The 25,059-nt window shown below is 65.2% G+C and overlaps 1 protein-coding gene across 1 annotated transcript; it reads left to right on the forward strand.

Annotated features, from left to right (window-relative positions):
* Window positions 1-1,321: 1,321 nt before the first annotated feature.
* LOC137465986 (ryanodine receptor 1-like) lies at window positions 1,322-24,936 on the forward strand (the record flags this gene model as incomplete). The annotated part of the gene is given in 27 exon segments (XM_068177944.1): window positions 1,322-1,453; window positions 1,727-1,823; window positions 4,281-4,288; window positions 5,398-5,472; window positions 5,596-5,671; window positions 5,787-5,902; window positions 6,590-6,711; window positions 6,781-6,873; window positions 6,981-7,047; window positions 7,145-7,152; window positions 8,076-8,107; window positions 8,110-8,231; window positions 9,407-9,448; window positions 9,450-9,572; window positions 10,178-10,297; window positions 10,918-11,006; window positions 11,427-11,613; window positions 13,891-14,026; window positions 14,594-14,689; window positions 16,236-16,354; window positions 18,096-18,229; window positions 19,610-19,851; window positions 21,049-21,241; window positions 22,160-22,379; window positions 23,638-23,742; window positions 24,362-24,465; window positions 24,849-24,936. Coding segments are annotated over 27 exon segments (2,946 nt in total), but the record flags the coding sequence as incomplete, so codon positions are not given.
* Window positions 24,937-25,059: the final 123 nt, after the last annotated feature.

Genomic DNA, 25,059 nt, shown 5'->3' on the forward strand with positions numbered 1-25,059 from the left:
CTGACCCCCCAAAAAGGGTTTGGGGGGCACCCAGGGGGTCCTGACCCCCCAAAAAGGGTTTGGGGTGAACCCAGGGGGTCGTGACCCCCCCCCAAAAAGGGTTTGGGGGGCACCCAGGGGGTCCTGACCCCCCAAAAAGGGTTTGGGGGGCACCCAGAGGGTCCTGACCCCCCCAAAAAGGGTTTGGGGGCACCCAGGGGGTCCTGACCCCCCCAAAAAGGGTTTGGGTGGCACCCAGGGGGTCATGACCCCCCAAAAAGGGTTTGGGGGGCACCCAGAGGGTCCTGAACCCCCCAAAAAGGGTTTGGGGGGCACTCAGGGGGTCCTGAACCCCCCATAAAATTTGGGGGGCACCCAGAGGGTCATGACCCCCCACTAAAGAGGGTTTGGGGGGCACCCAGGGGTCTCGATTTTGGGGTTCTGGGGGTTCTGGGGGGCTATTTTGGGGTTCTGGAGGTTATTTTGGGGTTCTCTGGGGGTTATTTTGGGGTTCTCTGGGGTTATTTTGGGGTGCTGACCCCCCCAGTTTCCCCCCCAGGACTACGAGGTGGTCCTGCAGTGCCACCCCACCCCATAGGACAGAGCTTTTTGGGGTTTTTTGAGGTTTCTTTGGTTTTCTGGGATATTTTTGATTTCTGGTGGCTATTTTGGGGTTCTGGAGGTTATTTTGGGGTTCTGGGGTCATTTTGGGGTTCTGGGGGTTATTTTGGGGTTCTCTGGGGATATTTTGGGGTGCTGACCCCCCCAGTTTCCCCCCCAGGACGACGAGGTGTTCCTGCAGTGCCACCCCACCCCATAGGACAGAGGTTTTTTGAGGTTTCTTTGGGGTTTTTTTGATTTCTGGTGGCTATTTTGGGGTTCTGGAGGTTATTTTGGGGTTCTGGGGGTTATTTTGGGGTTCTCTGGGGATATTTTGGGGTGCTGACCCCCCCGGTTTCCCCCCAGGACGACGAGGTGGTCCTGCAGTGCCACCCCACCCCATAGGACAGAGCTTTTTTTCGGTTTTTTGGGTTTTTTTGGTTTTCTGGTGGCTATTTTTGATTCTGGTGGCTATTTTGGGGTTCTGGTGGCTATTTTGGGGTTCTGGGGTAGTTTTGGGGTTCTGGGGGTTATTTTGGGGTGCTGACCCCCCGGTTTCCCCCCCAGGACGACGAGGTGGTCCTGCAGTGCCACCCCACCCCATAGGACAGAGGTTTTTTTTTCGTTTTTTTGGTTTTTTTTTTTGTTTTCTGGAGGTTATTTTGGGTTCTGGAGGTTATTTTGGGGTTCTGGGGGTCATTTTGGGGTTCTCTGGGGATATTTTGGGGTGCTGACCCCCCAGTTTCCCCCCCAGGACGACGAGGTGGTCCTGCAGTGCACCACCACGCTGCTGAAGGAGCAGCTCAAGCTCTGCCTGTCGGTCGAGGGCTTCGGGAACCGCCTGTGCTCGCTGGAGCCCACCTCCAACGCACAGGTGAGACCCCCAAAATTCGGGGGAACCCCAAAATTCGGGGAAAGGCCCGGGAGGCTGCGGGGACCCCAAACCTGGAGGGGTTTTGGGGGGGGGTCTGAGGGAGGGTTTAGAGGCTGGGACAGCCAGAGTTGGGGTCTGGGGGAAACCCCTGAGGTTTGGGGTGGGTGCATGCGGCGTCCCAAGGGTGAGGGAGGGTCCCCCACGACCTCTGACCCCCCCGGTGTCCCCCCAGAACGTCCCCCCATGGCCCCTGAGCCCCCCGTTTGTCCCCAGAATGTCCCCCCCGACCTGGCCGTGTGCAGCTTCGTGCTGGAGCAGTCGCTGTCGGTGCGGGCGCTGCAGGAGATGCTGGCCAACAGCTCCGAGATCGGCAGGCGAGGTGGGTCTGGGGTCCCACAGGGGATTTGGGGACCCCCCCCCCGAGGGGATCTGGGGGGCCCTCGAGGTGCTTTGAGGTCCCTGACAGGGGATTCGGGGGTCCCACGGGGCACTGGAGGTGGTTGGAGGTCCTGAAAGAGGGGATTTGGGGGGCCCTCGAGGTGGGTCTGGGGTCCCAAAGAGGATTTTGGGGTCCTCGATGTGGGTCTGGGGTGCCAAGGAGGATTTGGGGGGCCCTCGAGGTGGGTCTGGGGTCCCAAGGAGGATTTGGGGGGTCCTCGAGGTGGGTCTGGGGTCCCAAGGAGGATTTGGGGGGCCCTCGAGGTGGGTCGGGGGTCCCAAGGAGGATTTTGGGGGCCCTCGAGGTGGGTCTGGGGTCCCAATGAGGATTTTGGGGGCCCTCGAGGTGGGTCTGGGGTCCCAAGGAGGATTTGGGGGTCCTCGAGGTGGGTCGGGGGTCCCACGGGGGATTCGGGGGGCCCTCGAGGTGGGTCTGGGGTCCCAAAGAGGATTTTGGGGGTCCTCGATGTGGGTCTGGGGTCCCAAGGAGGATCTGGGGGTCCTCGAGGTGGGTCTGGGGTCGCAAGGAGGATTTGGGGGGCCCTCGAGATGGGTCTGGGTCCCAAAGAGGATTTTGGGGGTCCTCGATGTGGGTCTGGGGTCCCAAAGAGGATTTGGGGGGCCCTCGAGATGGGTCTGGGGTCCCAAAGAGGATTTGTGGGGCACAAGAGGTGGGTCTGGGGTGCCAAGGAGGATTTGGGGGGCCCTCGAGATGGGTCTGGGGTCCCAAGGAGGATTTGGGGGTCCTCGAGGTGGGTCTGGGGTCCCAGAGAAGATTTTGGGGGTCCTCGAGGTGGGTCTGGGGTCCCAAAGAGGATTTTGGGGGCACAAGAAGTGGGTCTTGGGGTCCAAAGAGGATTTTGGGGGTCCTCGAGATGGGTCTGGGGTCCCAAGGAGGATTTGGGGGCACAAGAAGTGGGTCTGGGGTCCCAAGGAGGATTTGGGGGCACAAGAGGTGATTTGGGGTCTTAAGAAGGGATTTTGGGGGGCTGGAGGGTGGATTTGGGGGGCCCGAGGGGTACCCAGGGGGCTCCAGAGGTGGGTCTGGGGTCCCCAAATCCTGGTCTGGGGTCCCCAAATCCTGGTCTGGGGTCCCACTGTGGATCTGGGGGCTCTAGAGGGGATTTGGGGTCCTTTAGAGGGGATTTGGGGGGCCCTGGAGGGGTTTTAGGGGCTGTTGGGTTGGGGTGTGGGGTCTTGGAGGGGTTTTGGGGACACCTGAGGGGGTCCCGGAGGAGATTTTGGGGGGTTTAGGATCCTGTGGGTTCCCTGGAGGAGTTTTTGGGGGGTTTAGGATCCTGAGGGTTCCTGGAGGAGTTTTTGGGTCCTTTTTGGGGGGTTTAGGATCCTGAGGGGTTCCTTGGGGAGTTTTTGGGGGGTTTAGGATCCTGTGGGTTCCCTGGAGGAGTTTTTGGGGGGTTTAGGATCCTGTGGGTTCCCGGAGGAGTTTTTGGGGCTCCTTTTTGGGGGGTTTAGGATCCTGAGGGGTTCCTTGGGGAGTTTTTGGGGGGTTTAGGATCCTGTGGGTTCCCTGGAGGAGTTTTTGGGGGTTTAGGATCCTGAGGGGTTCCTGGAGGAGTTTTTTGGGGGTTTAGGATCCTGAGGGGTTCCTGGGGGAGTTTTTGGGGGTTTAGGATCCTGAGGGGTTCCTGGAGGAGTTTTTGGGGTCCTTTTCTGGGGGGTTTAGGATCCTGAGGGGTTCCTGGAGGAGTTTTTGGGGGGTTTAGGATCCTGAGGGGTTCCTGGAGGAGTTTTTGGGGTCCTTTTTGGGGGTTTAGGATCCTGAGGGGTTCCTGGAGGAGTTTTTGGGGTCCTTTTTGGGGTTTAGGATCCTGAGGGGTTCCTGGAGGAGTTTTTGGGGTCCTTTTTGGGGGTTTAGGATCCTGGGGGTTCCTGGGTCCTTTTTGGGGGGTTTAGGATCCTGAGGGTTCCTGGAGGAGTTTTTGGGGTCCTTTTTGGGGGGTTTAGGATCCTGGGGGTTCCTGGGGTCCTTTTTTGGGGGGTTTAGGATCCTGAGGGGTTCCTGGGGAGTTTTTGGGGTCCTTTTTGGGGTTTAGGATCCTGAGGGTTCCTGGAGGAGATTTTGGGGGGTTAGGATCCTGTGAGTTCCCTGGAGGAGTTTTTTGGGATCCTTTTTGGGGGGTTTAGGATCCTCTGGGGTTTTTGGGTGTGGGGTCCCCAGTGTTTTTGGGGGGTCGCAGCCCCCCCGTGACCCCCCGTCTTCTCTCCCCCGCCCACCCAGGGGGTCGATCTGGATAAGTGGGTAGGTGCCACTGTGGTGTGGTGACCCCAAATCCTCATCCTCACCTTCATCACGCCCTTCCTCCTCCTCCTCCTCACCCACCCCCCCCAAATTTTGGGGGGCTCCGCCCATCCCGCATGGACCCAGGGGTCCGGGTGTGCCCCCCCTCCACCCCAATCCCATCCCATCCACAGCCCCCCCCAAATTCCGCATGGGACCCCAAAGTGTGAGCGCGGGGGGGGAGGAGCATGGGGGACCCCAAAAGGGGGATCCCAAAAAGGGGGGGATCCCAAAAAAGGGGATCCCAAATCCCCCATGGGCATGGGGGGACCCCAAAAGGGGGATCCCAAAAAAGGGGGGGATCCCAAAAAAGGGGATCCCAAATCCCCCCATGGGCATGGGGGGGACCCCAAAAGGGGGATCCCAAAAAGGGGGGGATCCCAAAAAAGGGGATCCCAAATCCCCCCATGGGCATGGGGAGAACCCCAAAAATGGGGATCCCAAATCCACTGGGGATCCCAAAAAATTGGGGAGCCAGATGAGGGGTGACCTCGAAATTTGGATCCCAATTTGGGGGAGCCCCAAAAGGGGGGATCCCAAATTCACTGGGGGGAACCCCAGATGGGGGGGATCCCAAATTCACCAGGGATCCCAAAAAATCGGGGACCCAGACGTGGCGTGACCCCGAAATTTGGGATCCAAAGTTGGGGGAAACCTCAATATGGGGGTGACCCCGAAATTTGGATCCCAAATTGGGGGGGGGGGCTGAAATTTGGGGTCCCAATTTGGGGGAACCTCAATATAGGAAGGGCCCCCCCAGAATGGGAGACCCTCAATATTAAGGGGATCCCAAAAGTGGGACCCTCAAATTTGTGGGGATTTCAGTGGGGTGACCCCGAAATTGGGGACCTCCACAGGGGGTGACCCCAATGGGGAGTGGGACCCTAAAATTGGGGACCCCGAAATCAGGGGAGTCCTCAATTTGGGGGGGGATCCCACCATGAGGGTGACCCCGACATGAGGGGGGTCCAAGGGCACGGTGCACCCAAAACGAGGGGGGTGCAATGCACAGGAGACCCCAACACGGGGGACCCCAAAACAAGGGGGAGACCCCAAAACAAGGGGGCAGCGATGCACAAGGAGCAGTGTCTGAAACATGGAGCCCACCGGGGGCTTTTATGGGGTTCAAGCTGTTTTTTTGGGGGGTCCAGGAGGCCTCGGGGGGGTTTTGGGGTCCCCTCCTTGACCCCCTGTGCCCCCCAAGTCCTCCCAGGGTGGGGGTCACCGGACGCTGCTCTACGGCCACGCCATCCTGCTGAGACACTCGCACAGCGGCATGGTGAGTTTGGGGGGGCGTCGGGTGGGGGGGTTTTGGGGGGCTCGGGGGGATTTGGGGGGCTCGGGGGGATTTGGGGGCTCGGAGGGGATTTGGGGGACCCCCAATAACCGCGTGTCCCCCCAGTACCTGAGCTGCCTGACCACCTCCCGCTCGGTCACCGACAAACTGGCCTTCGACGTGGGGCTGCAGAAGGACGCCGCAGGGTAAAGGGGGGGACCCCGAGGGTTCCGGGGGTCCCCCCCTGGTGGGGGGGTGTTGGGTTTGGGGTGTTTTTGGGGGCGCGGTTTTTGGGGTGCTGATTTGGGGTGCGCCCCCAGGTGAGGCGTGCTGGTGGACAATGCACCCGGCGTCCAAGCAGCGCTCCGAGGGGGAGAAGGTTCGGGTGGGAGACGACCTGATCCTGGTCAGCGTGTCCTCGGAGAGATACCTGGTGAGAGGGGACACCTGGGGACACCTGGGACACCTGGGACACCTGGGACACCGGGGACACCTGGGACACCTTGGGGACACGGGGGGACACCTGGGGACACCTGGGGACACGGGGGAACACGGGGGGACACCTGGGACACGGGGATCCCCTGAGTTGACCCTGGTCAGCGTGGTCCTCGGAGAGATACCTGGTGAGAGGGGACACCTGGGACACGGGGGGACACCTGGGACACCTGGGGACACCTGGGGACACTTGGGGACACCTGGGACATGGGGGGACACCTGGGACACCTGGGACACCTGGGGACACAGGGAGACACCTGGGGACACCTGGGACACGGGGATACCCTGAGCTGATCCTGGTCCAGTGTGTCCTTGGAGAGATACCTGGTGAGAGGGGACACCTGGGGACACCTGGGGACACCTGGGGACACCTGGGGACAACCGGGACACGGGGGGACACCTGGGACACCTGGGGACACCTGGGGACACCTGGGGACACGGGGGGACACCTGGGACACCTGGGGACACAGGGAGACACCTGGGGACACGGGGGGACACCAGGATCCCCTGAGCTGATCCTGGTCAGCGTGTCCTCGGAGAGACACTTGGGGACACCTGGGGACACCTGGTGACATCTGGTGACAGGTGTGTCACCTGTGTCACACCCGTGTCCCACCTGTCCCAGCACCTCTCCACGGCCTCCGGGGAGCTCCAGGTGGACGCCTCCTTCATGCAGACCCTGTGGAACATGAACCCCATCTGCTCGGGCTCCGAGGAAGGTGACACCTGAGGCACGCCCAAATTTGGGTGGGGCCCCTTTTTGGGTGTCCCCAACACCCTGACACCCCCCCCCCCCACCCCAAAATGTCCCCTCAGTTTTGTCACCGGCGGCCACGTCATGCGCCTGTTCCACGGCCACATGGACGAGTGCCTGACCCCCACGGCCCCCGAGCAGGGCGAGGAGCGCAGGTGCGGGCTCTCCCACTTTGTCCCCCCAAATTTGGGGTGGGGGGACACGCGGGGAGGGGGTCCCCAACTGGCTGTGACCTCCCCCACCTTTGTCACCCCCCCAGCAGCGTTGTCAACTACGAGGGCGGCGCCGTGTGCGCCCACGCCAGGTCCCTGTGGCGCCTGGAGCCCTGCGCATCAGGTAGGGGGACACGGGGGGGACGCGGGGTGTCACCACCCCCCAGGGACACTGGGGACACTCCGTGGGGTCCCCCCGTGGAGCCCCAGTGAGCGTTTGGGGTCCTGGAGTGCCCCCAAGCTGTGTCCCTGTGCCATTGTGTCCTGTCCTGGTGTCACCCTGTCAGCATCTCCTCGTGTCCCCACGTCGCTGTGACACACCTGCACGTCCTCAGCCTGTGTCCCCTGTGTCCCCATGACCCATCCCTGTGTCCTGTGACCATCCTGTGCCACCCATGTCCTCGTGTCCCCATGACCCATCCCTGTGTCCCTGTGACCCATCCTGTGCCACCCCATGTCCCCTGTGTCCCCTTGACCCATCCCTGTGTCCCCTGTGTCACCCCATGTCCCTGTGACCCATCCTGTGCCACCCCATGTCCTCGTGTCCCCATGACCCATCCCTGTGTCCCTGTGTCCCTGTGACCCATCCTGTGCCACCCCATGACCCATCCCTGTGTCCCCATGACCCATCCCTGTGTCCCCGTGTCCCCATGACCCATCCCTGTGTCCCCTGTGTCACCCCATGTCCCTGTGACCCATCCTGTGCCACCCCATGTCCCCTGTGTCCCCATGACCCATCCCTGTGTCCCCGTGTCCCCATGACCCATCCCTGTGTCCCCTGTGTCCCTGTGACCCATCCTGTGCCACCCCATGTCCTCGTGTCCCCATGACCCATCCCTGTGTCCCCTGTGTCACCCCATGTCCCTGTGTCCCCTGTGTCACCCCATGTCCCCGTGTCCCCATGACCCATCCCTGTGTCCCTGTGACCCATCCTGTGCCACCCCATGTCCCCTGTGTCCCCATGACCCATCCCTGTGTCCCCTGTGTCCCCATGACCCATCCCTGTGTCCCCTGTGTCACCCCATGTCCCTGTGACACACCTTCATGTCCTCACCCTGTGTCCCATGTCCCCCCGTGTCCCCATGACCCACCCCCAATGTCCCCACCCCCCTGGTGACAGCAGTGTCCCCTCCCGTGTCCCCCAGCTGGAGCGGGAGCCACCTGCGTTGGGGACAGCCCTTCGCCTGCGCCACGTCACCACCGGCCGCTACCTGGCGCTGACCGAGGCCACCGGGCTGGCCATGGTGGAGGCCAGCGCGGCCAACACGCGCGTGGCCACCTTCTGCTTCCGTGCCTCCAAGGTGGGAGTGTCACCTGGATGTCCCAACCTCCTCCTGGTCCCTGTCCCTGGGAATGTCCCCTGGGTGTCCCCAACCCTCTCCTGGTCCCTGTCCTGGTCCCTGGAAATGTCACCTGGATGTCCCCAACCTCCTCCTGGTCCCTGTCTCTGGAAATGTCACCTGGATGTCCCCAACCTTCTCCTGGTCCCTGTCTCTGGAAATGTCACCTGGATGTTCCCCAACCTTCTCCTGATCCTCTCCCTGACCTTGTCCTGGTCCCTGTCCCTGGAAATGTCACCTGGGTGTCCCCAGCCCTCTCCTGGTCCTCTCCCTGACCCTGTTCTGGTCCCTGTCCCTGGAAATGTCACCTGGATGTCCCCAGCCCTCTCCTGGTCCTCTCCTGGTCCCTGTTCTGGTCCCTGTCCCTGGGAATGTCACCTGGATGTCCCCAACCCTCTCCTGGTCCCTGTCCTGTCCCTGGGAATGTCACCTGGATGTCCCAACCTTCTCCTGGTCCCTGTCCTGGTCCCTGTCCCTGGAAATGTCACCTGGATGTCCCCAACCCTCTCCTGGTCCCTGTTCTGGTCCCTGTCCCTGGAATGTCACCTGGATGTCCCCAACCTTCTCCTGATCCTCTCCCTGACCTTGTCCTGGTCCCTGTCCCTGGAATGTCACCTGGATGTCCCCAACCCTCTCCTGGTCCCTGTCCTGACCTTGTCCTGGTCCCTGTCGCTGGAAATGTCACCTGGATGTCCCCAACCTTCTCCTGGTCCTCTCCCTGACCCTGTTCTGGTCCCTGTCCCTGGGAATGTCACCTGGATGTCCCCAGCCCTCTCCTGGTCCCTCTCCCTGGGAATGTCACCTGGGTGTCCCCAACCTTCTCCTGATCCTCTCCTTGACCTTGTCCTGGTCCCTGTCCCTGGAAATGTCACCTGGATGTCCCCAGCCCTCTCCTGGTCCCCTCCCTGACCCTCTCCTGGTCCCTGTCCCTGGAATGTCACCTGGATGTCCCCAGCCCTCTCCTGGTCCTCTCCCTGACCTTGTTCTGGTCCCTGTCCCTGGGAATGTCACCTGGGTGTCCCCAGCCCTCTCCTGGTCCTCTCCCGGACCTCGCTGAGCGTCCCCACCCCACTCCTTGCCCCCCACACGGACCCCGCTGCCCCTCCTGACGCCCCCTGTGCCCCCCGGCCCCGCAGGAGAAGCTGGAGACGACCCCCAAAAGGGACATCGAGGGCATGGGGCCCCCCCGAGATCAAGTACGGCGAGTCCCTGTGCTTCCTGCAGCACGGCGCCAGCGGGCTCTGGGTCACCTACGCCGCCCCCGACCCCAAGGCCCTGCGCCTCGGCCTGCTCAAGAGGAAGGTGGGACCCCCAAAATCCCCGGGGGGGGGTCCCCAAAATCACCGAGGGGGGGCTGGGTGGGGGGGTGGGAGTTTGGGGAGTTTTAGAGGGTTTTGAGAGCTCTGAGAGGCGCTAAGGTGGGTCTAGGAGGGCTTTGGGGGAGTGTTTGGGGTCTTCGGGATTTAGGAGGATCTTTGGGGTCTTTTGGGGTCCTCAGAATGTCCTGGGGGGGGCTTTGAGGGGGAGTTTTGGGGAATTTTGAGGCGTTTTGGGACTGTCAGCAGCGCTGGGATGGCTCTAGAGAGGCTCTGGAACGTTCTTTGAGACTTTTGGGGTCTCCGTGGGTTCAGGGGGTTCTCCGTGGGTTTGGGGGGGTCGCTGTGGGTTGGGGGGGTCCCTGGGGTTTGGGGGGCGTCTCTGGGGTTTAGGGGAGGGTCTCTGGGGGTTCAGGGGGGGTCTCTGGAGTTCGGGAGATCGCTGTGGGTTCAGGGGGGTCTCTGGGGTTTGGGGGGCGTCTCTGGGGTTTAGGGGAGGGTCTCTGTGGGTTCAGGGGGGTCTCTGGGGTCCAGGGGGGGGGTCTCTGGGGTTTTGGGGGTCCCCTGTGACCCCCGCCCTTTGCCCCCCAGGCCATCCTGCACCAGGAGGGGCACATGGACGACGCGCTGACCCTGAGCCGCTCCCAGCGCCAGGAGTCGCAGGCGGCTCGGATGGTCTTCAGCACCACGGGCTCTACGGGCCTTCATCAGGTCTGGGGGGTCCTGGGGGGGTCCTGGGGGATCCTGGGGGGTCCTGGGGGGGTTCTGGGGGGGTTCTGGGGGGGTCTGGGAGGGTTCTGGGGGTGTCAGAACCTCCTGGGAAGTCCTGGGGGGATCAGAACCTTCTGGGGGCCATGGGGATGGTCTTCAGCACCACGGGGCTCTACGGGGCCTTCATCAGGTCTGGGGGGTCCTGGGGGGGTCCTGGGGGGTCCTGAGGAGTTCTGGGGGGGTTCTGGGGGTGTCAGAACCTCCTGGGAAGTCCTGGGGGGTCAGAACCTTCTGGGGGCCATGGGGATGGTCTTCAGCACCACGGGGCTCAACGGGGCCTTCATCAGGTCTGGGGGGTCCTGGGGGGTCCTGGGGGGTCCTGGGGGGTCCCGAGGAGTTCTGGGGGGGTTCTGGGGGGGGTTCTGGGGGTGTCAGAACCTCCTGGGGGGATCAGAACCTTCTGGGGGCCATGGGGATGGTCTTCAGCACCACGGGGCTCTACGGGGCCTTCATCAGGTCTGGGGGGTCCTGGGGGGTCCTGGGGGGTCCTGGGGGGTCCTGAGGAGTTCTGGGGGGGTTCTGGGGGTGTCAGAACCTCCTGGGAAGTCCTGGGGGATCAGAACCTCCTGGGAAGTCCTGGGGATCAGAACCTTCTGGGGGCCATGGGGATGGTCTTCAGCATCACGGGGCTCTACGGGGCCTTCATCAGGTCTGAGGGGTCCTGGGGGGGTCCTGGGGGGTCCTGGGGGAGTTCTGGGGGGGTTCTGGGGGGGTTCTGGGGTGGTCAGAACCTTCTGGGAAGTCCTGGGGGGGTCAGAACCTTCTGGGGGCCATGGGGATGGTCTTCAGCACCACGGGGCTCTACGGAGCCTTCATCAGGTCTGGGGGGTCCTGCGGGGGTCCTGGGGGGGTCCTGGGGGGTCCTGGGGGGTCCTGAGGGGGTCCTGGGGGCATCAGAAACTTCTGGAGGGCTCTGGGGGGTCCTGGGGGGGGGGGGAGGAGTCAAAACCTCCTGGGACTCCCGGGGGGGAGGGGGGTCCCCATGGGAATATCCGGGGGGTCCTGGGGAGTTTCGGGGGTGTTGTTAGGGTGGTCCTGGTGTCTGACCCCCCCCCCCCATCGTCCCCAGGAGCCTGGACAGCCTCCAGGGCCGCCCCCGGGGGTCTCCGCCGCCCCCCCTGCCCATCGCCGCCGTCATCCTGAGCCTGCGGGACCTGATCGGGTACCTGGAGCCGCCGCCCCCCGAGCTGCGGCACGAGCAGCGCCAGGGCCGCCTGCGGGCGCTGCGGGCCCGCCAGAGCCTCTTCCAGCAGGAGGTGCGACCCCCGGGACCCCCCCCAAACCTGGGAGGGATGAAACTCGGGGTTAGAGGGTTAAACTCGGGGTTAGGGGGTGAAACTCGGGGTTAGGGGCTAAACTCGGCGTTAAAGGGTTAAACCTGTGCCCCAGGGTGAGTCTGGGGGCTTGGCAGGTCCAGGTGATCCAAGGCCTCTTCCAGCAGGAGGTGCGACCCCCGGGACCCCCCCCCAAACCTGGGAGGGGTGAAACTCGGGGTTAGAGGGTTAAACTTGGGTTAGGGGGTTAAACTCGGGGTTAGGGGGCTAAACTCGGCGTTAAAGGGTTAAACCTGTGCCCCAGGGTGAGTCTGGGGCTTGGCCAGGTCCGGGTGATCCGAGGCCTCTTCCAGCAGGAGGTGCGACCCCCAGGACCCCCCCCAAAACCTGGGAGGGGTGAAACTCGGGGTTAGAGGGTTAAACTCGGGGTGAGGGGCTAAACTCGGGGGTTAGAGGGCTAAACTCGGGCTTAGGGGGTGAAACTGGGCGTTAAAGGGTTAAACCTGTGCCCCAGGGTGAGTCTGGGGCTTGGCCAGGTCCAGGTGATCCAAGGCCTCTTCCAGCAGGAGGTGCGACCCCCGGGACCCCCCCCCAAACCTGGGAGGGGTGAAACTCGGGGTTAGAGGGCTAAGCTCGGGGTTAGGGGGTTAAACTCGGGGTTAAAGGGTTAAACTCGGGGTTAAGGGGTGAAACTCGGCGTTAAAGGGTTAAACTCGGGATAGAGGGTTAAACTCAGGGTGAGTCTGGGGGCTTGGCCAGGTCCGGGTGATCCGAGGCCTCTTCCAGCAGGAGGTGCGACCCCCGGACCCCCCCCCCAAACCTGGGAGGTTGCAGTGGGGTCGTGGAGGTGTCGCGGAGTGGGGGGGGCTCGCAGTTTGGGGGTCCTGGGGTGGCTCTGGGGGGGGTCCCAGGGTGGGTGTCCCAGTTTGGGGTGCCGGGGTGGCTCTGGGGGGGGGGGTCCCAGGGTGGGTGTCGCAGTTTGGGGGTGCAGGGGGTCCCACGGGCGGGGTCTGAGCGCCCCCCGGGCCGCAGGGGATGCTGACCCTGTGCCAGTTTGGGGGTCCCAGGGTGGGTGTCGCAGTTTGGGGGTCCTGGGGGGAGGCTCTATGGGGGTCCCAGGGTGGGTGTCCCAGTTTGGGGGTCCAGGGGTGGCTCTGGGGGGGGTCCCAGGGTGGGTGTCCCAGTTTGGGGGTCCCGGGTGGGGCTCTGGGGGGGGGTCCCAGGGTGAGTGTCCCAGTTTGGGGTGCCGGGGGTGGCTCTGGGGGGGGGTCCCAGGGTGGGTGTCCCAGTTCGGGGGTCCTGGGGGGGCTCTGGGGGGGTCCCAGGGTGGGTGTCCCAGTTCGGGGGTCCTGGGGAGGGGTCCCAGGGTGGGTGTCGCAGTTCGGGGGTCCTGGGGGGGCTCTGGGTGGGTCCCAGGGTGGGTGTCCCAGTTTGAGGGTCCCCGAGGGGCTCTGGGGGGGGTCCCAGGGTGGGTGTCCCAGTTTGGGGGTCCCGGGTGGGGCTCTGGGGGGGGGTCCCAGGGTGGGTGTCCCAGTTTGGGGGTGCCGGGGTGTCTCTGGGGGGGGGTCCCAGGGTGGGTGTCGCAGTTTGGGGGTTCCGGGGTGGCTCTGGGGGGGGGGTCCCAGGGTGGGTGTCGCAGTTTGGGGTGCCGGGGTGGCTCTGGGGGGGGTCCCAGGGTGGGTCTGTCGCAGTTTGGGGGTGCCGGGGGTCCCACGGGCGGGGTCTGAGCGCCCCCCGGGCCGCAGGGGATGCTGACCCTGGTGCCAGTTTGGGGGTCCAGGGTGGGTGTCCCAGTTCGGGGGTCCCAGGGTGGTTCTGGGGGGGGGTCCCAGGGTGGGTGTCGCAGTTTGGGGTGCCGGGGTGGCTCTGGGGGGGGTCCCAGGGTGGGTGTCCCAGTTTGGGGGTCCTGGGGTGGCTCTGGGGGGGGGTCCCAGGGTGGGTGTCGTCAGTTTGGGGTGCCGGGGGTCCCACGGGCGGGGTCTGAGCGCCCCCGGGCCGCAGGGGATGCTGACCCTGGTGCCAGTTTGGGGGTCCCAGGGTGGGTGTCCCAGTTCGGGGGTCCCAGGGTGGTTCTGGGGGGGGGTCCCAGGGTGGGTGTCGCAGTTTGGGGGTGCCGGGGTGGCTCTGGGGGGGGTCCCAGGGTGGGTGTCCCAGTTTGGGGGTCCTGGGGTGGCTCTGGGGGGGGTCCCAGGGTGGGTGTCGCAGTTTGGGGGTGCCGGGGGTCCCACGGGCGGGGTCTGAGCGCCCCCCGGGCCGCAGGGGATGCTGACCCTGGTGCTGAGCTGCATCGACCGCCTGAGCGCCTACAGCACCGCGGCGCAGTTCGGGGAGGCCGCGGGCGAGGAGGCGGCGGCCGCCTGGAAGGAGATCGTCAACCTGCTCTACGAGCTGCTGGGTGGGGCCGGGGGGCGGCTCTTGGGGGGCTGGGGGGCGGGATGCGGCGATGTGGGGCAGGTTCGGGGGGTTCTGGGGCAGGTACGGGGGGTTATGGGGCAGATATGAGCTGCTAGGGGGCAGATATGGGGTGCTATGGGGCAGGTGTGGGTGCTGAGGGGCAGATACGGGGGGTTATGGGGCAGGTATGGGTGCTGTGGGGCAGATGTGGGTGTCTGGGCAGGTGTGGGTGCTATGGGGCAGATACGGGGGGTTATGGGGCAGGTGTGGGTGCTGTGGGGCAGACGTGGGGTGTCTGGGGCAGGTGTGGGTTCTGTGGGGCAGGTGTGGGTGCTGTGGGGCAGGTGTGGGTGCTATGGGGCAGATATGGACTGTCTGGGGTAGGTGTGGGTGCTGTGGGGCAGATGTGGGTGCTATGGGGCAGATATGGGGTGTCTGGGGCAGATATGGGGTGTCTGGGGCAGGTGTGGGTGCTGTGGGGCAGACGTGGGTTCTGTGGGGCAGGTGTGGGTGCTGTGGGGCAGGTGTGGGTGCTGTGGGGCAGGGCTGACCCCCCGTGTCCCCCCAGCCTCGCTGATCCGGGGGAACCGAGCCAACTGCGCGCTCTTCTCCACCAACCTGGACTGGCTGGTCAGCAAGCTGGACAGGCTGGAGGCCTCCTCGGGTCAGTGGGGCGGCCGTGGGGCTGGGGGCGGTTCTGTGGGGCTGGAGGGCGATGCTGGGGGGCTGAGAACCTTCCTATGGGGCTGAGAAGCCTCCTGTGGGGCTGGGGTGGATTCTGTGGGGCTGGGAGAGGGGCTGGGGGGATACTGTGGGTCTGGGGTCTCTCCCATGGGTCTGGGGTCCCCCCACTGTGGGTCTGGGGTCCCCCCACTGTGGGTCTGGGGTCCCTCCCGCTGTGGGTCTGACCCTGCTGTGGGGCTGGGGTCCCCCCTGCTGTGGCTCCCAGCGTGCTGTGGGTCTGAGGTCCCCCCCATGGGTCTGGGGTCTCTCCCATGGGTCTGGGTCCCCCCCGCCATGGGTCTGACCCCGCTGTGGGTCTGGGGTCCCCCCCATGGGTCGGGGTCCCCCCCCGTGGGTCTGGGGTCACTCCCATGGGTCTGGAGTCCCCCCCGTGGGTCTGGGGTCCCTCCCATGGGTCTGGGGTCCCCCCCGCTGTGGGTCTGGCCCCGCTGTGGGTCTGGGGTCTCTCCCATGGGTCTGGGGTCCCCCCCACCGTGGGTCTGGGGTCTCTCCCATGGGTCTGGGGTCTCTGCCATGGGTCTGGGGTCCCACCTGCCATGGGTCTGACCCCGCTGTGGGTCTGGGTCCCCACCACCGTGGGTCTGGGGTCTCTCCCATGGGTCTGGGGTCCCCCCCGTGGGTCTGGGTCCCCACCACCGTGGGTCTGGCCCCGCTGTGGGTCTGGGGTCTCTCCCATGGGTTTAGGGTCCCCCCTGCCATGGGTCTGGCCCCGCTGTGGGTCTGGGGTCTCTCCCATGGGTCTGGGGTCCCACCTGCCATGGGTCTGACCCCGCTGTGGGTCTGGGGTCCCCCCCGTGGGTCTGGGGTCCCACCTGCCATGGGTCTGACCCCGCTGTGGGTCTGGGGTCCCCCCCGTGGGTCTGGGGTCCCACCTGCCATGGGTCTGACCCCGCTGTGGGTCTGAGGTCCCCCCCGTGGGTCTGGGTCCCCCTGCCATGGGTCTGACCCCGCTGTGGGTCTGAGTCCCCCCTGCCGTGGGTCTGGCCCCGCTGTGGGTCTGGGGTCTCTCCCATGGGTCTGGGGTCCCACCTGCCATGGGTCTGACCCCGCTGTGGGTCTGGGGTCCCCCCCGTGGGTCTGGGGTCCCCCCTGCCATGGGTCTGACCCCGCTGTGGGTCTGGGTCCCCCTGCCGTGGGTCTGGCCCCGCTGTGGGTCTGGGTCCCCCCTGCCGTGGGTCTGGCCCCGCTGTGGGTCTGGGGTCTCTCCCAAGGGTCTGGGGTCCCCCCTGCCATGGGTCTGGCCCCGCTGTGGGTCTGGGGTCTCTCCCATGGGTCTGGGGTCCCCACTGCCGTGGGTCTGGCCCCGCTGTGGGTCTGGGTCCCCCCCGCCGTGGGTCTGGCCCCGCTGTGGGTCTGGGGTCCCCCCGGCGTGGGTCTGGCCCCGCTGTGGGTCTGGGGTCCCCCCCGTGGGTCTGGGGTCCCCCCGGCGTGGGTCTGAGCGCGCCGTGGGGCGGCCCCACGCGCAGGCATCCTGGAGGTGCTGTACTGCGTGCTGATCGAGAGCCCCGAGGTGCTGAACATCATCCAGGAGAACCACATCAAGTCCATCATCTCCCTGCTGGACAAGCACGGCCGCAACCACAAGGTGGGCGGGGCCCAGGGGTGCCCAGGGGTGCCCAGGTGTGCCCAGGGGTGCCCAGGTGTGCCCAGGTGTGCCCAAGTGTCCCCAGGGGTGCTCAGGTGTGCCCAGGGGTGCCCAGGGGTGGGCTCAGGTGTGCCCAGGGGTGCCCAGGGGTGCTCAGGTGTCCCCAGGGGTGCCCAGGGGTGCTCAAGGGTGTGCCCAGGGGTGCCCAGGTGTGCCCAGGTGTGCCCAGGTGTCCCCAGGTGTCCCCAGGTGTGCCCAGGGGTGCGCAAGGGTGTGCCCAGGGGTGCCTGGGTGGGCTCAGGGGTGCCCAGGTGTGCCCAGGTGTGCCCAGGGGTGGGCTCAGGTGTCCCCAGGTGTGCCCAGGTGTGCCCAGGGGTGGGCCCAGGTGTGCCCAGGTGTGCTCAGGTGTGTCCCCAGGTGTCCCCAGGTGTCCCCAGGTGTGCCCAGGTGTGCTCAGGTGTGCTCAGGTGTCCCCAGGTGTGCTCTTAGTTGTGCCCAGCTGTGCCCAGCTGTCCCCAGGCATGCCCAGGGGTGTGCCCAGGTGTCCCCAGGTGTCCCCAGCTGTCCCCAGCTGTCCCCAGGTGTCCCCAGCTGTCCCCAGGTGTCCCCAGGTGTCCCCAGGCGTGCCCAGGTGTGCTCAGGTGTGTCCCCAGGTGTCCCAAGGTGTCCTCAGGTGTCCCCAGGTGTCCCCAGGTGTGCCCAGGTGTGCCCAGGCGTGCCCAGGCGTGCTCAGGTGTGTCCCCAGCTGTCCCCAGGTGTGCTCAGGGGTACCCAGGTGTGCTCAGGTGTGTCCCCAGGTGTCCCCAGGTGTCCCCAGGTGTGCCCAGGGGTGTGCCCAGGTGTCCCCAGGTGTCCCCAGGGGTGCCCAGGGGTGGGCTCAGGGGTGCCCAGGGGTGCTCAGGTGTGCCCAGGGGTGCCCAGGGGTGCTCAGGTGTGCCCAGGGGTGCCCAGGGGTGGGCCCAGGGGTGCCCAGGTGTCCCCAGGGGTGCCCAGGGGTGCCCAGGGGTGGGCCCAGGGGTGCTCAGGTGTGCTCAGGTGTCCCCAGGGGTGCCCAGGGGTGCCCAGGTGTGCCCAGGTGTCCCCAGGGGTGCCCAGGGGTGGGCTCAGGTATGCCCAGGGGTGCCCAGGGGTGGGCTCAGGTGTGCCCAGGTGTGCCCAGGGGTGGGCTCAGGTGTGCCCAGGTGTCCCCAGGGGTGCCCAGGGGTGCCCAGGGGTGGGCTCAGGGGTGCCCAGGTGTGCCCAGGTGTGCCCAGGGGTGCCCAGGGGTGCTCAAGGGTGTGCCCAGGTGTGCCCAGGTGTGCCCAGGGGTGGGCTCAGGGGTGCCCAGGTGTCCCCAGGGGTGCCCAGGGGTGCCCAGGGGTGGGCTCAGGGGTGCCCAGGTGTGCCCAGGTGTCCCCAGGTGTGCCCAGGGGTGCCCAGGGGTGCCCAGGTGTGCCCAGGTGTGCCCAGGAGTGCCCAGGGGTGGGCTCAGGTGTCCCCAGGTGTGCCCAGGCATGCCCAGGTGTGCTCAGTGTGTCCCCAGGTGTCCAAGGTGTCCTCAGGTGTACCCAGCTGTGCCCAGGTGTGCTCAGGTGTGTCCCCAGGTGTCCCCAGGTGTCCCCAGGTGTGCCCAGGCATGCCCAGGTGTGCTCAGGTGTGTCCCCAGGTGTCCCCAGCTGTCCCCAGGTGTGCTCAGGTGTGTCCCCAGGTGTCCCCAGGTGTCCCCAGGCGCGCCCAGGCGTGCTCAGGTGTGTCCCTCCAGGTGCTGGACGTGCTGTGCTCGCTGTGCGTCTGCAACGCCGTGGCCGTGCGCTCCAACCAGAACCTGATCACCGAGAACCTGCTGCCACGCCGCGACCTCCTGCTGCAGACCGGCATGGTCAACTACGTCACCAGGTGCGCCCGGGGGGCTCCGGGGGGTCCTGGGGGGCCTTGAGAGGCCGAGGGGTTCCTGGGGAGGGGAGTTTTGGGGGGTTTGGGGGGTTTTGAGCCATTTCCAGGTAGTCTGGAGGTGGTTGAGGTGCACCTGGAAGCTCTTGAGATGTTTCTAGAAGAACTTGGGGACACCTGTGGGGGTTTTGGGGGGTCCTGGGAGGCTCCAGGTGGTGGGGGGGTCCTGGGGAGGGGAGTTTTGGGGGGTTTGGGGGGGTTTTGAGCCATTTCCAGGTAGTCTGGAGGTGGTTGAGGTTCTTCTGGAAGCTCTTGAGATGTTTCTAGAAGAACTTGGGGACACCTGTGGGGGTTTGGGGGGGTCCTGGGGGCTCCAGGTGGTGGGGGGGGTCCTGAGGAGGGGAGTTTTGGGGTTTTTGGGGAGTTTTGAGCCATCTTCAGATGGTCTGGAGGTCGTTGAGGTGCACCTGGAAGCTCTTGAGATGTTTCTACAAGAACTTGGGGACACCTGTGGGGGATTCGGGTGGTCCTCTTGGGGTGGGATTTGAGGTTCCCAAGGTGGGATTTGGGGCTCTGGGGATGGGATTTGGGGTTCCCATGGAGGGATTGGGGTTCTCAGGTTGGGATTTGGGGTTCCCATGGTGGGATTTGGGGTTCTCATGGTGGGATTTGGGTTCTCAGGTTGGGATTTGGGGTTCCCATGGTGGGATTTGGGGTTCCCATGGTTGGATTTGGGGTTCCCATGGTGGGATTTGGGTTCCCATGGTGGGATTTGGGGTTCCCAAGGTGGGATGTGGGGTTCCCATGGTGGGATTTGGGTTCTCGGGTTGGGATTTGGGGTTCCCAAGGTGGGATTTGGGTTCTCGGGTTGGGATTTGGGGTTCCCATGGAGGGATTTGGGTTCTCGGGGTGGGATTTGCGGTTCCCATGGTGGGATTCGGGGTTCCCATGGTGGGATTTGGGGTTCCCATGGTGGGATTCGGGTTCTCGGGGTGGGATTTGGGGTTCCCATGGAGGGATTTGGGTTCTCAGGTTGGGATTTGGGGTTCCCATGGTGGGATTCGGGGTTCCCATGGTGGGATTTGGGTTCTTGGGTTGGGATTCGGGGTTCCCAAGGTGGGATTTGGGGTTCCCATGGTGGGATTTGGGTTCTCAGGTTGGGATTTGGGGTTCCCATGGTGGGATTCGGGTTCTCGGGGTGGGATTTGGGGCTCCCATGGTGGGATTTGGGTTCTCGGGGTGGGATTTGGGGTTCCCAAGGTGGGATTCGGGTTCTCGGGGTGGGATTTGGGGTTCCCAAGGTGGGATTTGGGGTTCCCATGGTGGGATTCGGGTTCTCGGGGTGGGATTCGGGGTTCCCAATGGGGTGTCCCGGTTCCCTCGCAGCGTGCGCCCCAACCTGTTTGTGGGGACGGCGCCGGGCTCGACGCAGTTCCGCTGCTGGTACTTCGAGGTGGCCGTGGAGCGGGCCCGGCCCTTCGTCACCCCCGTGCCCACCCACCTGCGCGTGGGCTGGGGGGCGGCCGGGGGCTTCCGGCCCGCCCCGGGCGGGGGCGCGGGCTGGGGGGGCAACGGCGCCGGCGACGACCTCAACTCCTTCGCCTTCGATGGCCTCCACCTGTGGACAGGTGAGGAGGGGGCACCTGGGACCACCCCGGGACCACCCTGGGACCACCATGGGAACCCCACAGGACCACCCCATGACCACCCTGGGACCATCTTGGGAAACCCCTGGGACCACCCCAGGACCACTCTGGGACCACCCTTGGAACCCCCGGGACCATCCTGGGACCACCTTGGGAACCTCCTGGGACCACCTTGGGGCCACCTTGGGGCCACCTTGGGAGCTTCCTGGGAACTCCTGGGATCACCCCGGGACCACCTTGGGACCCTCCTGGGACCACCCTGGGACCACCTTGGGGCCACCTTGGGAGCTTCCTGGGAAACCCCTGGGATCACCCCGGGACCACCTTGGGGCCACCTTGGGACCACCCTGGGACCACCTTGGAAACCCCCCGGGACCACCCCAGGACCACTCTGGGACCACCTTGGGACCACCCTGGGACCACCTTGGGAACCCCCCAGGACCACCCCATGACCACCCTGGGACCATCTTGGGAAACCCCTGGGACCACCCCGGGACCACCTTGGAAACCCCCCGGGACCACCCCAGGACCACTCTGGGACCACCTTGGGACCACCCCGGGACCACCTTGGGAACCCCCCTGGACCACCCCGGGACCACCTTGGGAATCCCCTGGGACCACCCCAGGACCACTCTGGGACCACCTTGGGACCACCCCGGGACCACCTTGGGAACCCCCCTGGACCACCCCGGGACCACCTTGGGAATCCCCTGGGACCACCCCAGGACCACTCTGGGACCACCTTGGGAAACCCCTGGGACCACCCTGGGACCACCTTGGGAATCCCCTGGGACCACCCCAGGACCACTCTGGGACCACCCTTGGAACCCCCGGGACCATCCTGGGACCACCTTGGGAACCTCCTGGGACCACCTTGGGGCCACCTTGGGACCACCTTGAGAGCTTCCTGGGACACCCCTGGGATCACCCCAGGACCACCTTGGGAAACCCCCGGGACCATCCTGGGACCGTCCCGGGACCACCCCGAGACCACCTTGGGACCCTCCTGGGACCACCTTGGGGCCACCTTGGGACCCTCCTGGGACCACCCTGGGACCACCTTGAGAGCTTCCTGGGAAACCCCTGGGATCACCCCGGGACCACCTTGGGAACCCCCGGGACCACCCCGGGACCACCCTGGGACCCCCGTGACCCCCCTGACCCCTCCGTCCCCCCCAGGGGGGGTCCCCAAGGCCGTGGCGTCCCCCCAGCGCCGGGCTCTGGCCGAAGGGGACGTGGTCAGCTGCTGCCTGGACCTGGGGGTCCCCAGCGCCTCCTTCCGCCTCAACGGGGCCCCGGTCCAGGGGGTCCTCGAGGGCTTCAACCTCGACACGCTCTTCAGCCCCGTGGCCAGCTTCTCGGCGGGGGTCCGGTGAGGGGGGGACACCCCCAAATTGGGGGGTGGGGCCCCTGAAAGGGGGCTGGGACCCCCTCAGGTGGAGGGTGGGATCCATAAAGGGGGTGGTGGGATCGTGAAAGGAGGGGCTGAGACACCTAAAGTGGGGGCTGGGACCCCTAAAGTGAGAGGTGGGACCCCTGAGAGGGGGTGGGACCCCTAAAATGGGGGCTGGGACCCCTGAAAGGGAGTGGGACCCCTAAAGTGGGGGCTGGGACCCCTAAAGTGGGGTCTGGGACCCCTAAAATGGGGGCTGGGACCCCTGAAAGGAGGTGGGACCCCTAAAGTGGGGGGCGGGACCCCTAAAGTGAGAGGTGGGACCCCTAAAGTGGGGGCTGGGACCTCTAAAATGGGGGCTGGGACCCCTGAAAGGAGGTGGGACCCCAAAAGTGGGGTCTGGGACCCCTAAAGTGAGAGGTGGGACCCCTGAGAGGGGGTGGGACCCCTAAAGTGGGGGGCGGGATCCATAAAGGGGGTGGTGGGATTGTTAAAGGAGGGGCTGAAACCCCTAAAGTGGGGGCTGGGATGCCTAAAGTGAGAGGTGGGACCCCTGAAAGGGGGTGCGACCCCTAAAGTGGGGGGCGGGATCCATAAAGGGGGTGGTGGGATTGTTAAAGGAGGGGCTGAAACCCCTAAAGTGGGGGCTGGGACCCCTAAAATGGGGGCTGGGACCCCTGAAAGGAGGTGGGACCCCTAAAGTGGGGTCTGGGACCCCTAAAGTGAGAGGTGGGACCCCTGAAAGGGGTTGGGACCCCTAAAGTGTGGAGCGGGACCCTTAAAGGAGGGGGCTGAGTGGCTCTGGGGGAGGTTGGGGTGTGGGTTCGGGGGTCCCAGAGGGGTCTGGGGGGTTTCTGTGGGCCCGGGTCTCACTCGGGGTGCCCCTGTCGCCCCCAGACTCCGGTTCCTGCTGGGGGGCCGCCACGGCGAGTTCCGGTTCGTGCCCCCGCCCGGGTACGCGCCCTGCGCCGAGGCGCTGCTGCCCCGGGAGCGGCTGCGGCTGGAGCCGCTGACCGCGTACCGCGGCTCGGCCCCGCCCGGGGCCCGCAGCCTCCTGGGGCCCAGCCGGGCCCTGCCCCACACCGCCTTCACCCCCTGCCCCGTGGACACCTGCCAGGTGCGCGGGGGGCGCGGCCGGGGGGGTGGGAGGGGGATGGGGGAGATTGGGACAGGGGTTTGGGGGGTTTGGGGGGGATGGAGCAGGGATTGGGACAGGGTTTGGGGGGTTTGGGGGATGGAGGGGGGATTGGGACAGGGGTTTGGGGGGTTTGGGGGATGGAGGGGGGATTGGGAGAGGGGTTTGGGGGATGGAGGTGGGATTGGGAAAGGGTTTGGGGGGTTTGGGGGATGGAGGTGGGATTGGGACAGGGTTTGGGGGATGGAGGGGGGATTGGGACAGGGTTTGGGGGGTTTGGGGGATGGAGGGAGGATTGGGACAGGGTTTTGGGGGGTTTGGGGGATGGAGGTGGGATTGGGACAGGGGTTTGGGGGAAAAAGGTGGGATTGGGACAGGGTTTTGGGGGATGGAGGGAGGATTGGGACAGGGGTTTGGGGGGTTTGGGGGATGGAGGGGGGATTGGGACAGGGGTTTGGGGGGTTTGGGGGGGATGGAGGGGGGATTGGGACAGGGGTTTGGGGGGTTTGGGGGATGGAGGGGGGATTGGGACAGGGTTTGGGGGGTTTGGGGGATGGAGGGGAGATTGGGACAGGGTTTTGGGGGGATGGAGGGAGGATTGGGACAGGGTTTGGGGGGTTTGGGGGATGGAGGGGGGATTGGGACAGGGTTTGGGGGGTTTGGGGGATGGAGGGGGATTGGGACAGGGTTTGGGGGGTTTGGGGGATGGAGGGGGGATTGGGACAGGGTTTTGGGGGGATGGAGGGAGGATTGGGATAGGGGTTTTGGGGGTTTGGGGGATGGAGGGGGGATTGGGACAGGGTTTGGGGGTTTGGGGGATGGAGGGGGGATTGGGACAGGGTTTGGGGGGTTTGGGGGATGGAGGGGGGATTGGGACAGGGGTTTGGGGGATGGAGGTGGGATTGGGACAGGGTTTGGGGGGTTTGGGGGATGGAGGGGGGATTGGGACAGGGGTTTGGGGGGATGGAGGAAGGATTGGGACAGGGGTTTGGGGGGTTTGGGGGATGGAGGGGGGATTGGGACAGGGTTTTGGGGGATGGAGGTGGGATTGGAACAGGGGTTTGGGGGATGGAGGGAGGATTGGGACAGGGTTTTGGGGGGATGGAGGTGGGATTTGGGGAATTGGGACAGGGTTGGGGATGTTGGGGGGGTTTTCAGGGATGGAGATGGGATTGGGGGAATTGGGATAGGGTTTGGGGGTTTTGGGGGGGTCCAACGCCCCCTTTTCCCCCCCCCCCAGATCGTGCTGCCCCCACACCTGGAGCGCATCCGGGAGAAGCTGGCGGAGAACATCCACGAGCTCTGGGCCCTGACCCGCATCGAACAGGGCTGGACCTACGGGCCTGTGAGTGGGGCACCCCAAAATCCCCCCCTGGGCACCCCAAATCCCCTGGGAACCCCAAAATCCCCTGGGAAACCCAATCCCCGTAATACCCCACCAAAACCCCCAAACCCACCCTGAGCTCTGGGCCCTGACCCACATCGAGCAGGGCTGGACCTACTGGCCTGTGAGTGGGGCACCCCAAAATCGCCCCTGGGCACCCCCAAAATCCTTCATGGGTTCCAAAATCCCTCTCAGGAACCACAAAATCCCTCGGGAAACCCCAAAATCCCCCTGGGAACCCCAAAATCTCCCCCAGAAACCCCAAAAATCCCACCGGGGAACAACAAAATCCCCAGGGAACCCCAAAATCCCCTCGTAGAACCCCAAAACCCCCCATTTGGTGTCCTTTGGACGAGTCCCCAGATCGAGGTCCCTTTTTGGGGCTCCCTAAATTGGGGTTGCCCCTTTTTGGGATCCCTTTTTGGGGTTCCCCAAGGTTTGGGTGTTTTTTGAGGTGATCCCGTGGGGTGCTTTTGGTGGATCCTTTGGGATTTTCCCCTTCTGGATCTGTTTTTGGGGGGGTCCCTGGCTGGGCCGGGGGTGGTCCCGGTGGCTAGGAGGTGTTTTTGGGGTGCCCCAGGTCCGGGATGACGTGCAGCGCCTGCACCCCTGTTTGCTGAGCTTCCACAGCCTCCCCGAGCCCGAGCGCGGCTACAACCTCCAGATGTCGGGGGAGACCCTCAAGTAAAGGGGGGACCGGGAAATTTGGGGGTCCCCCCCTTTTGGGGACCCCCTGGGAAAGGGGAAGTGGGTTTGGGAGGAATCACCCCAAAATGGAGTGGGTTTGGGGTCCCCTCTGAGCCTGGGGGTGGTTTTGGGGGTCACCCCTCACCTCAGATTGGGGGGGTTTTGGGGTTCAGGTGGTTTTGGGGTCACCCCTCACCTCAGGCTGGAGGGACTGCGGGGGGTTTGGGGTTCTCCCACTTTGGGGTGTCTCCCAAAATAGGCTGGGTTTTGGGGTCCCCCCTCATCCTGAGCCCCCTGGAGTTGGGGTGCTGGATTTGGGGTAGGGGGGCTTTGAGGAGGGGTCGGAGATTTGGGGGTGCTGATTTTTGGGGTGCCCCCAGGACTCTGCTGGCCCTGGGCTGCCACGTGGGGATGGCGGATGAGAAGGCTGAGGAGAACCTGAAGAAGATCAAACTGCCCAAAACGTGGGTTTGGGGGGGCTGGGAGGTGGTGGGGGTCCCCGTTGTGGGGGGTCCCTGTAGGGGATCCCCGTTTGAGGTCCCAGTCTGGGGTCCTTATAAGAAACTCCCAGTTTGGGGCATCCCAGTCTGG

This window comes from Anomalospiza imberbis, unplaced genomic scaffold (genome assembly GCF_031753505.1).
Source record: "Anomalospiza imberbis isolate Cuckoo-Finch-1a 21T00152 unplaced genomic scaffold, ASM3175350v1 scaffold_1254, whole genome shotgun sequence".
Classification (NCBI taxonomy): domain Eukaryota; kingdom Metazoa; phylum Chordata; class Aves; order Passeriformes; family Viduidae; genus Anomalospiza; species Anomalospiza imberbis.